This window comes from Anguilla anguilla, chromosome 10, assembly GCF_013347855.1.
Source record: "Anguilla anguilla isolate fAngAng1 chromosome 10, fAngAng1.pri, whole genome shotgun sequence".
Lineage (NCBI taxonomy): Eukaryota > Metazoa > Chordata > Actinopteri > Anguilliformes > Anguillidae > Anguilla > Anguilla anguilla.
In genome coordinates this window covers 16,783,376-16,801,647 of record NC_049210.1, presented here as the reverse complement: position 1 = coordinate 16,801,647, position 18,272 = coordinate 16,783,376, and the positions used below count along the sequence as shown (strand labels likewise).

Here is an 18,272-nt window from a genome sequence, read left to right as displayed (position 1 = left end):
TCTTGTTAGCAGGAGGCAGAGAGCCAAAGCTGGCCTCCCTCTGCCAGGAAGGAGGAGCGGGCCTGCCAAACTCGAGGCGTTTGCGTGGAGGCCAACATCAACTCCATCCAGGCTGGAAGTTTAAAAAGAGAAAGACAGCTGCTCGTGCCAGGACTATCGTATTTACTCCCGTTTTATGGGATACCACTACGATATTATAGATGGGACAACCAGCAGGACATATTTGAATGCCAAGCGCTCAGCCATCACAGAGAGACAGTCGGGCACCTCAGTATAATGTTCCTATGAAAATCAATCATGGAGTGCCCAGACAGTGTGCATGGAACACGCTCTCTGTACTGGAGTCTGGCTGCTCTTATAGAACAACATTGAGGGCGTCTGAAAGGATCCCTCAAACGTCCTAGCAGAGCCCACCACCACCTACAGTGATGTGATCGGCCTGTAAATGCGTATGACATCATTCAGTCTGTGGTCTGCGGTGAAGGCGGGGTGGGGGCACTGGGGGGAATGCGCAGTTGGGAGGAGGGGGGGGGGGGGAGGAGGTGGGCGTACGGATAAGGGGGCGTACTACGGATACGGGTTTTGTCTGCAGAGCCGATCGATCGTCTGCCATAGCATGGGCAGCTCCATTGATCCGTGCGATTTATGCGCCCGGCGCAGGAAACTACAGGCCTCTGAAAGCCTGGAGCACTGCGTCAGTCAGCACAGCACTATATCACTGCTGCACAGGTCACAGCACAGCCAGCCTCTCTCTCTCCCTCTCTCTCCCGCACAGCACTATATCACTGCTGCACGAGTCACAGCACAGCCAGCCTCTCTCTCTCTCTCTCTCTCTCTCTCCTTCTCTCCCTCTCTCTCCCTCTCTCTCTCCCTCTCTCTCCCTCTCTCTCTCTCTCTCTTTCTCTCTCTCTCCCTCTCTCTCCCTCTCTCCCCCTCTCTCTCCCTCTCTCCCCCCCGCTCTCCCTCTCTCCCCCTCTCCCTCTCTCCCCCTCTCTCTCTCTCTGTCACCCAGTTCTGCATAGCCTTCCCTTAAACCATCACCATTAGTGAGCAGGTAATGCAGGTCCAAGCTTTTATGAACGTTTTAAAAAAAAAATTATACAGCTCAGAGCCAATCAAATCTCGTCTGGCCTTGAAGGCTATGGGGAGCTGGCAGGGCGGTGCGCAAACAGTGAACGTTTTGGGTCGGTTTCTCTGGGGCCGTGCCCTGTCCTGGCCCCGTAGCCGGCGACCGCGAGAGCGTGGCGTTCCTCGCGGCGCCGGAGGTTCTGTCAACACAGCTGAGGCGGATTTCTGCGCCCACCAACGCTGGCGCGCCCGCGCAATCGCTCCAGCCTCCCCGCTAGCTTTTTAATCAGCGCGGCGCGGACGCACGGCTAGCTCGCGATCGTTGGTTTCCCCGTTTATTGCCGAAAGAACTGCACGGCTCACTAATGCCACAGAGAGGGGGGAGAGATTCACACAGCTTCGCGCACTTTTGTGTGGATTTCGCTGCGCCGAACTGGGAAACAAAAAAACAAACAATAAAGAAACATTACATTTTATGGCGCCGTTTACCCCGTCTGTAATACCAGCGCTCCACGCAGAAACCCGAACGCGCTCATAAATTCGTGAAGAGCAGAAAAAAAAGAGGGAGAGTGCATTAAAACCCCTCTTGCAGGTGGTGCTTTTAGGCAGCGCTGCCAAATGGGACAGGGCTTTAATAATAAATTATGTACGATTTTACAGCCCACAAAAGCATCTGCAGGAAGGAGACGCGCGCTTCACAGGCCTGGGTTCAGCCCAGGGTAAGAGGGGACGGAACTGGGCTTAAAAAGTCCCCTCATGACACACAAGGCTAATTAAAGTTCTGTGTCCGTGCCCGTGCTGAAATCTGCTTCTGCGGAAGCCTGGCACAAAATGGAGTTTAACACTGGAAACTTCTGGAAACATTGAGGTTCCCTCGTAAGGTGCTGAGCAGAGCTCTAATTAGGGAATTAGGGAGCTGGCCTTCAGACAGGCAGGTCACAGGTTCACAGGAGCGGGGAATTGGTGGTAGACCCTTGAGCTAAGTACTTGCCCAGAACTGCTTGTGTAAATATCCACCGGTACAAAAGGGTACTGTACAGTCAGCATACTGTGAGGTAACAGCTAAGAACATTAATAAACATGAAGCGAGCTTGCTGATTGGACCTGCTGATCTCACACTCTCCTCCTCCTCTCTCTCCTGGTTTCCCTACAGCTGGCTCCTGGGACGGGCTCCGGACACAAGCAGCCACTCACGGTGAGGAAAACTGCTCTGGGCACAGCAAGCCAAGACTCTCATCAGGCAAGAGGAATGTCTTCACAACCACAGAGGAAGCTAATGATGGTATTCACTACAGTGGCAAGGACTGGAGCTTAGACAACCACCATGCACTGATAATCCTGGCCTGATGGCTTCTTACACAATCAGGCCTGAACTGTACCTGCATATATACGACACAGCACTCGTCCAGTGAGCATTGAGGGGGGATGTGGCTAAAAAAGTGAGGGTCAACTGACAGCATAGTCTGTCTACAGATATGGTGGGTTTGCATTCAGCCCCCCAGGTAATGGAGGTTTGCAGGCCAAAGCTGGGCTGAGAACCCAGGGCCAGTACTTCTGCGGTTAAAGGTGTGCCTAGCCACAGCTGTAAGAACTACACCGGCAGCAGCAGAGCCAAAATGGCGTCTGCAGCACCGAGCACAGCATGCGTTCCGGCGCACCGCAGCCAGGGTGCTCCACCACGGAAAAGGCCGAGCTCTCCCCGGTGACTTCAGCGAACATTCAACGCTGTCGGTGAGTTTGCGCTTCTGACCGAAACCATCGACCGTTGACTGTACCCTGAGGGTGACCGTTTCACAACCGCGTTGCTAGCGAGGAACCTCAATACGGGCAAAAACAAACTCACATGAGCGCGTGCAGGCTCACCACTGCGAACACACGCTGCGCCTCAATCGGAGCACGTTCCCTCACAGCTGTGAGCTTCAAATCGTAACCAGAGGGAGGGAGGGAGAGCTGCCAGTCAGAGAGAGGGCTCCCATTTCAGTTGCCTCTTCACAAACCATAATGGCTGCAATAAACATTCATTGCTGTCGGTGGGTTTTACATGAAATCAACTCACTGATCAATGAATGCAAACTGCGGTGCAAACTCCTCGAGGCCCGTGACGGAAGCATCCATCGCCCGCGGCGACGGCGGACGGCCAGCCCGCCGCCTGCACGAACCGAGTCCCGAAGCGAACCCCGTCGAGTTTTACAACTCTAACTTTCTGAATCGTGTGAACCACCCAACTGGAACATGGTCGCGAGCGTGTAACCAAACAACGCACTTCCGTCCTTTTTTATCGCAGAACAGCCCGACTTTCAGTCGACCTCAAATAAAAAGAAATGAAAAATGAAACGATCAGCATGTTCCCATAGTTTTAAAAAAGCCACCTCGCTTTTTTAATTGAAAGACATACAGTCATGTGGAAACACGCTAACTGTAATTGGCCAGTTAAGTTTTGTAACCATGCTGGGAAATTTTTAACACACTGACATTTTCCAGTCATTCCAGACCAAAAGCGCATTTAAACGTTTTTATTTTTTTTTATTCCTTTTTCCACTTATACAGTGGAAAGTGTGCGACGGCCCAGTGAACACCAGGCCACATTTAGTCCCAGTCACTGTCTGCCAAAAAAAGGTTTGTTTTGGGAACATAAGGCTGAAAGTAGCCTACGTGTAGGGTTCGTTGTTCGAAAGAGGAACTGTCAAGGTTTCATTTCCACTTGCTTGTCAACATGATTGTTTGATTGCTGAGAAGACAAACCCAGAACACTGAGGATTTGAAAGACCTTTCCTTCAACGCACCGGCAGGCGGTGAACTTATAAGGTGAAAGTCTCTGCCAATGGCGCAGAGCTAGCTAGCTAGCTAGCTAGCTAGCTCCCCCCGCGCGGAGCTCCGCGCCGCACAGCTGAGATCTGTCTGACAGCTGCGCTGGGAGAGAGAAAAAAAAACGGTCGCAACCCCGCACTTCAGAGAGCCAATAAAACCCGAGTGTTCCCGCTGCCAGCACGGAAAAACGATCCAAACAACGGTAAGAGCGCACATCTGCTGCAGCGCGCTCCGTTTCAGCAAACGCGCGGAAAAGCCTTCACATGAGCGTGTCTCAAGTTGCCTTTTTTTTCCTCTTTTTTTCTTTTTTTTGGGGGGGGGGGAGAATGGGTCAAGGACGCTGGAGTTCGTGCTTCTGTTCACAGTCTCAGAAGTGTTCAGTTCACCAGGTTGGTGTCATTATGGGCCACTGCCACCCTGACTCCTTCTAGACCAGGGACAGGGCAGTAAACCGTTAATATACAGTTGCAGGGCACATTACAGAAATATCTGGAAATCGCTGGAACAATATTGTATTTTGCAACACAAAAAAAAAGAAGAAAAAAAAAAAACACTTTCAAAAACACGAGACAGAACTACGTCGATAAAAAAGCATTATCGCAGCAGTGCCACCACACAGCACGCCCTAAAATGAGCGTGATTAACAAAGAAGGAAGAAAAGAATCAATAAGCATTAATCTTACTGCAAGAAAATGCCACGCAAAAAAGAACTGCGTTTTTATAAGTACCGTACACGGGGGGGGGGGGGGGGGGGCAATAAAGCTCCAGGTGATAAATATCCTTCCAGAGTTCAGCACAGCCCATGCCTGTGGGAGACTGCCAGCACACCAGGCTATGCGTGATTCCACCTTATCAGAGCGCATTCACTCCACACACCCAGCGATGACATTACAAACACTACCACAGGCGTATTTCATCACAGCCCTTTTGCTGCACGTGAAAACCTTTTTTAAAGCCCGTCAGACTGGTCCGTGTTTTCAGTTCTTTTATTTACTTTATTTACTTTTATTTACTTATGTGCCTAGAGATATCAACCCACATTCTTTTATCCTTTGAGTAGTGTGTTCACATATTTTATGTTGCACAGATTTATTTTCCTTGTTACTGTAAAGCTTCTAGAATGAAATGATCGCTTTCATAATGTAATTGGCTCAATAAAGTTGACCTCAAATATGGTCATTATTTGACTCCTGTGATTTGTCAATGCTGACAAATTTTACGGCTACAAATGAAATATTCTCCTGGCCATTCTATGATCACACTACACACAGTGAAACTGACTGTATTACAGGATTCTTTTAATTCATAAAATTTTATCTTATCAGTTTGTTGCATACGGTAAGCTATACAAAGCTATGAAAGCACAATTTTTTGAAAGGAATTTCAGTAGATTCTAGTTGATTACAGCTTATCTTACCATTCCTGGATCATGATTTATAACAGAGCTTCTGCATTCTGCGCAAAGAAAACAGGAATGTAACATTTAGACGAGCGCGACAGAGTGGTCATATAGCACTCGTTACACTTTCTCCCGAAATTTCGATTGTTTTAAGGTTTTTGCGCGGTGCGGGACCGCGGTTCTGTCACAAGAAGCCATTGTGGTGGGAAAGAGGGCCTTATTCACGGCCGCTGGCCGAGGCTACACGCCTGTGACATACATTAGCGAGCCACAATGGCGCGCTTGTTTATCGCGCTCGCGCTCCGCGCTGTCATTAAACACAGTGAAGTTATTGAGAATGACACACGGAACACTGTGACCCACTTTCGGATGACCCGTCAGCCCTCTGCAGGCATGACCCCGAGTCTCTCTCTCTCTCTCTCTCTTTCCCCCCCTCTCTCTTACTATCTTTCTCGCTCACAAGCGCAAACACACACACACACACACACACACACACACACACACACGGGTCAAGGTGCATTAAGCGCAAAGCAGGAAGAAAATGTGGGCGGATCATAAATAATAAAAGCAAAACTGGCAGACCGTATAAAAAATAAATCAGACGCGCGGTGGGTTCGGAGCAGAAGTCGGCGGCTCCCCCCGGTCCCTTCCCGGCAGCGGGAACACGCGAGCGCGGCGTCCCCCGCCACCCCCACCCCCACCCCCCCCCGCGCACGGTCCCGCCGGCCCGAAACGCAAAACTCCCAACCTGCTTTTAAATCGGCAGCGTCGCCTGTAATTATCCGGAAGTTACCATGTCGTGCTCAAACCTGAGAAAAAAAAAAATGCGGCCGTCTCGAGGGTGGACAGAGAGCTTAATGCAAACAGCCTGACTGCTGCATCATGGGACACGCATTCTGGAACATTCCCAGGGACAGTCACGGAATGAGGGGCTCTGGGTGAGGTTCGCGACACCCGAAGGCCTTCTCTCCCGTCAAACGCCTCTCCCAGGGGCCTGTGTGTTCCATATTTTTTTATTGCTTTTTGTTTTTTTTTTTTTCTCCAGCCAAATCCCATAACTTCATTGGTCCAATCAGTTAATCAACCATTTACGCTTGCGCATTTCAAACAATATCCAGGTGCAAAATATTCCATCGGTATAGTGCACTAGTATAACCCTCATCTTCCATATGCATTTTACTATTCTATAAAAAATAAAATATAGCAAAAAATTGAGTACTGCACATAAATGAACCTTCGAGAGTTTCACACCAAGCCTCATGTTGTCACTCTGCAGCAGCAAAGCAATTGGGCTTAACCAAGAGGCTAAAGGAATGATTTCCAGACAGGATTTAGACATGGAATTCAACTTGAAACCTGAACTGTTTCAATAATAATATATATGGTGTTTAAAAGGTAAATATGTCATATTTACTACTACGCAAGCCCCCTTTGAGAAGACAGCCGATAAAAATTTAAAAACAGCTATAAAAATTAAGGTGTATGTGATGTTACTCAAAAGACAGCGACATAACACTCAGAATGATGTCATTCTACAATTTATGAACAAAGGGCAGAGGAACAGACAAATGTGCGATGTGTGTGAAAAGAGAGGACTAGCTGGATAAATGCATCTGTGAAAGAAGTAAGGAAAATTCTGCAGTCCTTAAATAGCTTTAGTAGGAAAAAAACTGGCAAATTTTATGCAGTTATGTGAGGACAAAACAAAAGCCAGACCTGGGAAACCGCCAAGTCCTTTCTTTAGTTCACTGAGGCCAAAGTCCCCATGTGGAATGTTTGCACAGAAATCTCTGTAGCTGCTGCCCCCGTGTGGACACTAAGCAACATTACCAGAGATTGGGACCTGCGATTGTAATTTTGACCACTAGACAGACAAACTCCAGTTTTCCCAGAGGCAGAAAATGCACCACTATGCTGGCTACCAAAAACTGAGCAAGGCCTTGTAAGTATTACATTAATTTTATATGTACAAACATATTTCGACAACCATAAATGTATTTAATCAAAACAAAATTAATGAAACAGGTTCAAAACAATAATTTGTTTGAATGATGACTCATAATTCCACATACATGCGGAATTTGCTTGTCTCCCAATAAATGTATAAATTCTAAATAATCAACGCTATATTCATGAACTTTTATTTCCTAAAATACACATAAAGAATTCAATAAAGTCTGTGTTAGTCACCAGGCTCACTGAAGGGACAAAAACATATAAAATTTTCACAGCTGGTTCTTTTTTACGTAAGGCTAGCCGCACTGAGTCAGAGGTTATATAAAAGCGAAGACGTAATTTGAGAAAACAAGGCGTCAGCAGTCGGCGGTGAGGTCACGTAGCCCGGTGAGGCTAACGCGAGCGAGCGAGCGCGTGCGACTGGGTCCTACAGCGCGAGTCTGTCATCGCGCGCGGCGGTCTCTACCCGCGCGTCACACTTACGCTACGCCACCCGCCCGGCTCGGCCGTGACAGCGGCACGCAAGCGAGCCCTCAGTCTGAGCTTTTTTTTAAAAAAAAAGGCACCCCATAATTAAGCGTTAACGCAGAGGCCGCTTCAGGGGTCTGGCAGGAGGACCCCGCCCCTGCCCCGCGCACGGCGGGATCAGCCCCGGCCCCGCTGTTTTGGGCTGCCCCATCGCCGCGGCGACACGTTTTCCCAGCGCCCCGCCGTTCCCCCGGGGCGGACCCCTCCGATAGAGGCAGTCTCGCGGGGTCAGCGGTGCACGGCGAATCGGCTGGCGGAGCGCAGGAGCGCGCCGTCCCCCCTCCACCCACCCCCCCACGCACGCTGACTGCTCCCTTTTCACCCTTAATCCCATTGGTCACGCCGGCAGGCCGCAGCTGCGGGGATTGGCTGACGGGGCCCGTGTAGCCATGGAAACTGGGGGGGATGGAGCGGGAAGCTGACAGCCAGCGCAGATTAAGAGCAGACTCAAGCGGCACTCGGCTTTGTTCTGGGGATTTAGGCCTCAGATACAGTACTCCTCTGGATAGGAATCATTATGTACTTAAACCCGCTCCACAACGCTCCTCAATCTCTCCCTCGCGCGGAATTAAAGCGCTCTCTGACTCCTTTGTCTGTCGGGGGGGGGGAGGACAAGGGCAGAGCTGAAATCCTGAATCCTCCAATCACTGCAGGCCAAGCTCTGGTGGGAGGCTTTAAAAAAAAAAATAATAAAAAAAGCCTCACTGATTATTTGTTTATCTGCAGTTCTTTTGGCTCTTGAGGGAGAAATCTTCACAGAATGAGGCAGAGTGAGGTCATTCCGCATTATCCCGCAGAGAAGCACAGCACTCCTCCGGAGATTTTAAAAACTGAGGGGGACGCGCTGTAAGGTGCTCATCCACGCTGTTGTTTTCCATGCGATCGAACTCCAGCAGAGTCAATCACCACTCTCACAGTCATGTCTTGGTGCAGCGCATTGCCTCACAACGGTCTGAAATGCAGTACACCAACACAGTGCTCAGACACTGCGTACGCTGAGTTAATGAAACGGGACTCGACGCAGGAGCAAACCGCCATCTTCCCGTACCTCCGTAAGTATCTCTCCCTCAAACCCAAAGACGCTTCAGCGACTCTCAAGAAACCAATGCATGTCAATTACATGCTTCAGCTCTTTCAATAGAGCCAATGGAGAAAACTCCACAGAACCTCAATCCCTAAAATCAGCTCCCACAATGTGCCAATGCATGCAATTTCTCAACGAATCACACATCAGCACTGATACCGCTGTATCAATCACTTTTTTGATAGCAGAAAATCATCCTACCAACTAAAAAATACAATCATGTACACAACTATGTTGTTTTTGTAAATTATATCTATAATTTACCTCACTTCAGGGCCACCATACATATGGATCCATGCATGTAAAAATATGCAATACGCTGGATCATTATGAGTATTATTGATTTTTATTACTGAACCGCATTATTACCGAAGTGTTTTTCTCTTCTCACGCAAAGAATAAATGAGCTCTCCAGCAAATACAAGACTAGAGAAGCCAGAGGCCTATGATGTAAACCTTTAAACTTAATGACGGGTAACAGAGCTATAGAAAAAGAACTAGAACTAATCTGTAAATCCCTTCAGTTAACTTACAGCCACGGCTGACCGCACACCCGGGCCTGAATGGGCAGACTGTTCTGAGATCGTGAGCTTGGACCGCGCGCGCTGGCAGGGCGCAACGCGGCGTTGCCAAGGCCGTTCCGGTCGCGTGGCGCAGAGAGCCGGCTCGGGGTTCTCCTCAGAGCCACGCGCGCAAACAAGCCCGCCCTGCCCCCAAATGAGAGAAAACATCGAGACGTCAGCGAATCTCAAAACTGCGCCGCTCGGCCAAAGTGCCTCTGCAGTCTGCGGTTTATACGGAAGATTCCAGAATTAGCAACGGGGGAGCTCAACTTGGGATTTACAGAGAGAGGACACACACGTGCGTTAAAGCATGGATACACACACACACACACACACACACACGCACACACGCACACACAGTCACACACGCTCAAGCGCACACACAACTGTTGGACAAACTGCTGACACTGATGTCTAAAGAGACACTTCACTGCGTATTCTAAGACACGCCAGTACCCGAGTCGAGCTCACATCCTGGTGACCGCACGGTCCCGGCTTTGAACCCCAGATGGGGCAGTGTCCTGTAACCTTGAGCCAAGTGCTCGACCTGGACCACTTCAGCGAACTATACAGAAGCACAGGCTAATAACATGAAAGAACGCATGCTACGAAAGTCACCCCTGTAAGACATCCCAGAATACTATAAATAATGTAAAATAAATCATTCACTTTTTTTAAGAGCAGGAGAGAAGAAAAGAGACCTGATACTTTCAGAAGTGATGAAAACAGCTGTTGCTGGTCCAACTATTTGCCCTTTGACCTGTACCCAGGTCACCCAATAAGGGTCTTGGCTTTCCCATCCCATAGAGCGGTGTTTACAAGCTCCAGCCGTGCTGGGAAGAAGCCCTCGAATCGACCTAACCCTAACCCCCCCCCCCTTCTCCCCCCCCCACAAGCCCTTGCCCCTCTCGGCCCGCTGGGGGTGCCCATCGCAGCGCTGCCAACGCCTAACAGAGGGAGGCGAGAGAGGAGGGCGACCGCGTCCACACCAGGCCTCGTTTTATGGCCTAATTGGACTCGGCCACATAAATCAAATTATTTCTCCCACTATGGGCAACAATGGCGGCCTTTCTCTGCGAGGCAGGTTTAACAGCCCCGCCCCCCCCCCTCCCCACCCCCTCCCTCCGGTTACGCCTGGTTCCCAAAGGTTTACAGCAGCACAGGGCACACAGCCTGATGGGAACGGCGTCTCTGCGCTGTGTGTGTGTGTGTGTGTGTGTGTGTGTGTGTGCGTGTGTGTGTGTGTGTGTGTGCGCACACGGGTAGTGCGGTCAAACTGGAGTCACGGCAGGGTCAGGGAGGGCATAAGCTTCTGAACTGCGTCTGACCTCCGACCTTTGGCTGGTGCCACCTGGCACCGGGGTGAGAGAGCACGAGAGAGAGAGAGAAAGAGAGAGAGACAGCGAAGGAGAGTAAGAGAGAGAGAGGGCGGAATGGAGGAGGAGAGGGAGACAGAGGGAGGGAGAGACGGGGGCAGAAATGACCTTCGGCTGAACCTGGAACTTAACATTGGACTCCCTTCTCCATGCAGTTGCCCCACAGAGAGGAAACACAGGCCGCACCCGCGAGGCTCCAAGCAGGGTTCAGAGGTCACGGACACAAGGAGAGGGGAGGGGGAGAAAATATGCGGAACAGGCAACACCCCTGTGAATGCGTGCAGCCCTCAAAACATCACTAAACACTATTCTTTAATTAAATATTGTTGGCTTTCAATTTTCTCTGAATATCAGTTCTGGATTTTTTGTTTTATTTTTACACACCATTTCACTAGATATCTAGCTAATATATTTATTAATTTAAATAATATATTGAAATAATATAAATATTAATTATATATTTAACTAAAATAAAAAAGTAAGGTAGCAAATAAAACAGCAAATTCACCATTAACATTAACCGTTATATTTACCACAAACACATTGACAGTATGTAATTAGATATAGTATATAATTATTTACTATATATACATATATACACATTATACACACACACACACAGATATTCAACTGTGGGACACTGTCAGAAATGGAAATATGCACATTTTAAATGCCTTTGAGCTGACCTAGTTTTCAGAGGCCGTTTTCATAACAAAGAGACAGCCACATTTCCCTGCTCACTGGGTCTGTCCCTCGGTTCCCAGAAGCAAGTGACAGGGGTGACAGCGCAGGCATCCAACCCAAGCCCCCCACCCTCAGCCCACCGCCCCTGCTTCACCCGCCGAGCCAGGCTTCACCTCGCCAACGGAAAGATCCAGAAAGAAACTATCCTAATAGCATAAAACACACTTGCGTACACTGAATTTGTTTATGCTGTGTAGAAGAATTATTACAAAAATCATTCATCATGGAATTTGTTGAGGGCAACACATCAATATAAAGAAAATAGGCTTTTTTTAAAAAAAAAAAAAACCAATCTCATTAAAATTATGATTTGTGTGTCATGCCCGAAGCTTTCAATCTTGGACAAGCAAATGCTCATGCCCTTGGAGCCCTCTGGTGGGTATATACGACACTACAGATTACTGCTCCACAGTGGAATTAAGATGCCTTTTGCACAAAACCTTCCATTTGGTAAGAGCACTTAAGTATAAGTATAGCACCCTGCTGCGTGCAACGCCTTGCTAAAAATGTCACTGATTTAGCGCACATTATAAACGCATTTAAATAACTTCACAGATAGGTTCTCTCACAGAAAGGATTAGAGAAACAAATTAATTTAATTTCAAGCTGTTAAAAATAGAAGGCTAATACGTGCTGAACACAAAGTCAAACTAAAGAAATGCGTGAAATGAAAAGTTCACACACAGCTATAGAGCTGTATACGGGTTTCCTTAAATTGATTATTTAATTGAAAACGTATTCAATTTTAAAGAAATATTGGTGCCCACAACAAGTGGAACTGTCGGTGTGGTCAGCCTTTGACAGCTTGCTACACAGCAAGTGTGTTAGGGTGATGTATGGCAGGATAAAATCATAAGCAAGGAGTTCACACCTATTTATTCCACTTCAATAAGCTACCAAGATGGCTGGTGTGGGCTATGCGTACAGCTCTAGTTCTTTAAAATACAGTTTTAGCTCGAGATGACTATAGGACAAGAGCGAATGCAAAATGAATAACATTCTTCTTACTGGCACGTGGGCGACCACGCGCTCAGTGAAATGGCTATCAAGGGAAATGGCGCCATGTCAGTTACATGGAGGAAGGAGCCACATTTTTGCTTGACTGACCCTAAGCAATGCAGCAGTATACCAGTACATACGCACAAACGAACCAGCGAATGAGCAGCATCTGGAGCGTCTCCGCCCCCCGGTTAGCACCGCTGACAGAACGCGCGGCAGTTGGGGGTCGCCCGCAACTCGATTATGGGCTCAGGCCTGGAGTGCTCCGTAATTGAAAGGCGTGACATACTGCCATCGCTGCGCCCTCGTTTAGGCTAACGCCATCAGTTATGTGGACAGGTAACAGGTATAATTCTGTTAAAGAGGGACTGATACGCGCGTATCAGGTGGCCTGTGAGGCACCCCACCCCCTGCTCAGGCTCCCTCGGTACCCCCACAGCACCCCAATTTGCAAGGCCTGTGTGCACGGGACGGGCTGTGTACCCAGAGCTCCATTTCCCCCACTGAATTATGGAACAAAACAGAACAAAAACATGACTTTTTCGGCTACATTTACCCGAGATTGAATGCGTTTATTGATCTGCCTATTTGCAGACTCATTGGCAAAAGGCAAACCCTGAAGCTATTTTTCTCTTAACTCTATCAGCAAATGTAGCATGGAGATATTTTTCAGTGGAAACCCATTCCACACCACACTGGCTATGCATATGTATGTGCACAGAGGGAAGGATCTATGAGGGGCGTGTAATAATTTCTTCAATCAAAATTAATCTAATTTGATTGATTAACAAGTGTGTCAAGGATCTGAATAATCCACAGGAGAGTTTTCTCTCAGTTTGAAACGGCTTCTTTCTTGTCAAATTAGAGAACAAAGAAAACGGTGCAATACAGGAAAATGTAGTTATTTCAAAGCATTGGCTTTCTAAAAATATGACAGTTATCTGTGTAATATACTGTCCTTAAAGTTAGAAAATTAATGTTAGTGCTTTCATTGGTGCTTTCTCATGATATTGGTGGTTTCTGCCAAGATGAATGGTGCAAAAACTAGCTTGCGTTCAGATACAGAGATTTAAGAAAAATACACCTTTTAAATATTCTGTGGATTCGTCCTTCCCAGCGCTGCCAGAAATATCCAAATTATCCTGAAGCATACCACACACCAACCTCTTGTCACTACACACACACACACACACACACACACAGACACAGACACAGACACACAGACACACACACACACACACACACACACAAACTGAATCATTAAGGGGGCACAGTGCTGAAGCTACTGCCCTCAATGGCAGATCCAGGATCGGTTCCAGGGCAAGTGTGAGTCAATTCAACACACTTTCAGACTGCATCAACACAGATTTTAATGAGATCTGAAAGGGCGATTTATGCTCATAAGAAACCAAAATTACACTTGTCTCCGATATTAAAGGAGATATAGGCATAACAAAGCTTGGGATAATTAGCATGACTCCATCATACTGACTTGCCATATTTCCATTACCATAGGTCATAAAGAAATGACTCATATCATTTTACAGGTCTTTTCCAGCTCTCTTACATATATACTATGTTCACCCCAAAATGAAAGGAAAGTGATTATAATCTTGAAAGTTGATCTGTTTTACAAACCTGCATTTGAAGACGGATCAAAGTTTCACCAAAGTTAATGTCCTCACCACCTCCAGGAAATTTGGTCTTGGATTTTGTAGTCATTTCTGAGATATCGTTAACTTATTTGAAGTGGGATCACATCACTAATTCCTTACAATTTTGTTGAACAGTAGTTAATAATCAGTTCTAACAGACGTAAAGTCAGGCACATGCAAAATTGCAATGCACTTCCTTCTTGAACAATCCTCACCCCAACCCCAACCACTACATCAAAAACAGATGGAACTGATCTAGGATCAGCAGGGAGTAGAAATACACTGTATTTGTCAAATCTTGCAAGTCATGACAAACACAGCATGCCAGAATGGGCCAGACTTCAGGCATTTTCCATCCATCTCTCTTTAAGAGAAGAGACAGGGTATTGACCAAGTCTCTCAAAATACTGTCAAATTCATCAATATGCAATACTTAAAATAACTTAAAATATCAGGTCCATACTATTCACACTTTGGGCCAAAAATAAAAATAAATGACAGAAAGAGGGGGCCGAAAGTACAAAAACGCTACAAGGTGCTTGTAATTAAAAGCACGTCATAAATCTACTGATATCTTTAGTCTTAATATTACAATTCTAGAAGGCTTGGTTGTATCAAGAAGAGAAAGATTCTGAAACCTGACTTCACAATAGCCCAAAACGAATTGTGTATAGCCAACAAGCACAAGACAGAATGTATAATATCACTAATAGCTCAGAAAGCTAGCTCAAAATAAATCACTTTCAAGTGACATAATATCTCAATATGGAGTCAATACGAGTATACTTGTGCAGTTATAAACCAAAACAGATTGTGGTGCAGGTGACAAGATGAGCAGAAATGTAATGTGATTTTATTCACCATTTTCTAAGTTCTAAGCTTCCTCACTCCAAATCTTTAGAAGGCCATTGTGACAGCTGAAATCTCATGTTTCTTGATTTATCTAGAGAGAGTCATGTCTATGCTAAATTCTCAATGATTAATTTTTAGAGCAGCCCTTGCTCTAGACTGTGAGAAAAAACCTACTTTTGCCCTTTATATCACAGACTAGATGACAGCTTAAACACATCAGACACAACCGCAGGCAATCAGTGACAAGCGCTGAGCTGCTATACTGTAGCTCACAGCCGCATGCTGCAATACAGCATGCCATCACCACTAGGGGGAGTAAGTCAGTCAGGAATGAGACAAGGCAACAAAAAAAATCTTTGCTGAATCTTTGTTGCTAATGTTGCCAACCTAATGAAAATCAGCAGAGATGCTAAAACTGTACATCGCCCAAATAACAAAGATCCAGTAATATGGCACAGTCACGATTCCTATTACGAGCCCCTACAACCTGCAATACGTTTTCTGAAAAGTCCAATTATTTTCACCAGAACCGCATTCTGTTTGAGGGGCAAGGGGCAAGACTGCCACGGAAAAACAACTTTTCAATAGCACAGGGTGTTTTTTTTTTACCCCAGAAGAATCAATGTTGTCCAAAGCAAGCACATTTCTGTAGGACCACGACGAGCTCACAGAGAGCAGTGGAGAAAAAAAACTTCAATAATTACATTCATAATGAGTCCCCAAAGCAAAAAACTTGTGGAAGACTGAAACTGTGGTGAGGAAGTATCAATCATGACGTGTACAGGATGTAAAGAAGAAACAAACACCCAGTAAGCTTAGGGATACTGCTATGAATAAAAAAATGAAATAGTGGTATGAATTACTGTATACATTACATTACATTACAGGCATTTAGCAGACGCTCTTATCCAGAGCGACGTACAACAAGTGCATACAATCACTCACCTTGAATCCACTGAGACAAAAACTGGCTGATACTTTACAATTTACAATTAAGAAATGGTAACATGTTCTGGGCTTTTCGGATAAATCGGACCATTTGAAAATTATTTCAACACCTCAGTAGGGGATACATCAATAAACCTCACAAGGACAAGATGCATGTGCACCCATGCAGTTTTACAGTAAAATATCCCTCTGAATATAGATCTGTGACAATTGCAATGATTTCAGTTTTAACTTTAAGTCACAGTGTTTTATTTCAGTGAGTGTGGGTCTTCTGTGGGAATGTGTAAGATGCATTAAGTGCACATAATAAATTAGTTAACTCACCAATCCCCTCACTCTGTTCAGCCTCCAGAGAGTGGTCTGCATAGAAGCCTAGAGAGAAGGGAAATAGAGCAGAGGAATATTTTAATCACTTATAAAACTTTGGATGCGCAATATGAAAGCTTTATGTGAGACTATAAGCTATGTTAGAAATGATTCAGTACTGCTACACAGGACACACTCTCTGTTAACATCAAATCAGACCAAGGCTTCTATGGGCCAATCCAAAGCAAAATTTAAAATAACAATGAATGTACACTTTCTACATGACCGATTCATTTTTTTTTAAATTCAGGAAAAACACAATAACAGACTGCAAACATAAAAGCATTCGAGTTTACTCATTTCAAATGTATACAAGATGCATATAAAAATAAACATTTTCATATTTTATTTTTGTCAGACAAACAAGTATTTTCCTTCAGATTGATTAAAAAGTTTCTGTTGTATACCAGGCTCATAAGAAAGAAGCTTTGCCAAACCGAAGTTTGGTGAATGATAAGTTTCTCTTGGATACCAAACCAACGCTTTCATTGATTAAATGAAGACCTTAAAACTGAAGGCACTGAGAAATAAGACGCGGGGAGTTTGGGAGGAGCTGCTCTCTCCGGCCAGCCGTAGGAGCGGGGCCCGGAGATTAAGGCCATTGTGTAGACGGGGATTTGGGGCAGGCGGACACCCCGAGACGGCCACGCGCAGGCACGTGCCACTCACCTGGCCGTATCCCCGAGTCGCACACCCCCTCAGCGCCCCCCCATCCCTCTCCGGCCCTCACCCCTGCCCCCGCTGCCCCAGAGGTTAAGTAAGTGTATCGCGGTGGGGGGGGGGGGGGGGGGGGGGGGGTGGGAAGGGAAGGGGGGTGCTGGAAGCGCGAGGGCTAAAGCCTGCTGTTGTTTGCAGATTGTATCATCCCCCGCCTGAGCCTGGCTGGATCAGCTCGCATCAGAATCAGATCATCTGAAAACAGCTGGCTGCCTTTCTGCACCCCCCCCACCCCCCCCAACCCCCCACCGAGGGGGTGGCCGGGCCCTTTGTCCCCACCGGAGCTGCTCTGTGTGTCCCCTGCCTCCTGGCTCCTTCTGGAACTTTCTGACTACTTGCGCACTTCTCAGATAACTTGGGTTCGTAGCGTCAGCTTCGCAGACCACCGTTAGCCTCCGTGCAAACGGTAGCATTAGGCATGGCAAGCTGCCGCCATAGATCACTGCCTGGTACCACTCCCTGGATTCAGCCATTTCACTCGACGTCAAATGAAACAGAAGTTCTTCCATTTACTTCACAGTCACCGTTGTAATTTGAGTTCCGCCGAGCATGAACATGAATGCAAAAAAACTGCACTTGCGTTGGGAGGTAAAATACTTGCATTTATTTGTCAAAGGAAGAGCTGAGGACAAATACTTGTTGAAGGGTGTGCCATGGTGCGTGAAAATGCTGCTTTCATGAACAGTTTTAGGAACTCTACATACCAAATAAATCGTTATCCCAGAGTGCTCATTTTAGCACCATTTTCCACAGCGATGCGCTTTTATAAAAGTTGTTCTACTCACCACATTACACTAATTCTGCACTTTATGGTAATTGATCTGGATTACAGTTATTTTTAAATAAAAACAAAGTACACAAATTCAATTAAACCCAACTGAGTCTTATTGCCAGACCTGGCAGCTTAACAGCTTATGGGAAATCAAGCTCAAATAACTGGCCAGTGCCTCCAAGCCATTTTGCACTCTTAATCATTTTCACCGTCTTGTTGATATTTCAGTTTCGGAGAAATATAAGGCAAGATTTCAGAACACAGGTCCCGTCAATTTGAATATTCGATAGAGTACTGAACTTAAATCAGTCATGTCACTCCCAACAATTAGCAGAAAATAATTTAATTAAGAGATCCCTCCCTGCTTCTTTTTCTCTGTACCTTATAAAAATGAAGAAAATAAAACTCATCGGAGGGGTTCCATATTCTTGCATATA

At 46.4% G+C, this 18,272-nt stretch overlaps 1 protein-coding gene across 2 annotated transcripts in view; it reads right to left on the bottom strand.

Annotated features, from left to right (window-relative positions):
* nr6a1a (nuclear receptor subfamily 6, group A, member 1a) overlaps nucleotides 1-18,272 on the bottom strand; it is a 123,145-nt gene that overhangs the window by 84,009 nt on the left and 20,864 nt on the right. For both annotated transcript variants that reach the window (XM_035380111.1, XM_035380112.1), the window contains exon 2: nucleotides 16,305-16,352. In XM_035380111.1, coding sequence (XP_035236002.1) covers nucleotides 16,305-16,352 — 48 coding nt within the window. The remainder of the gene's footprint in view (nucleotides 1-16,304; nucleotides 16,353-18,272) is intronic.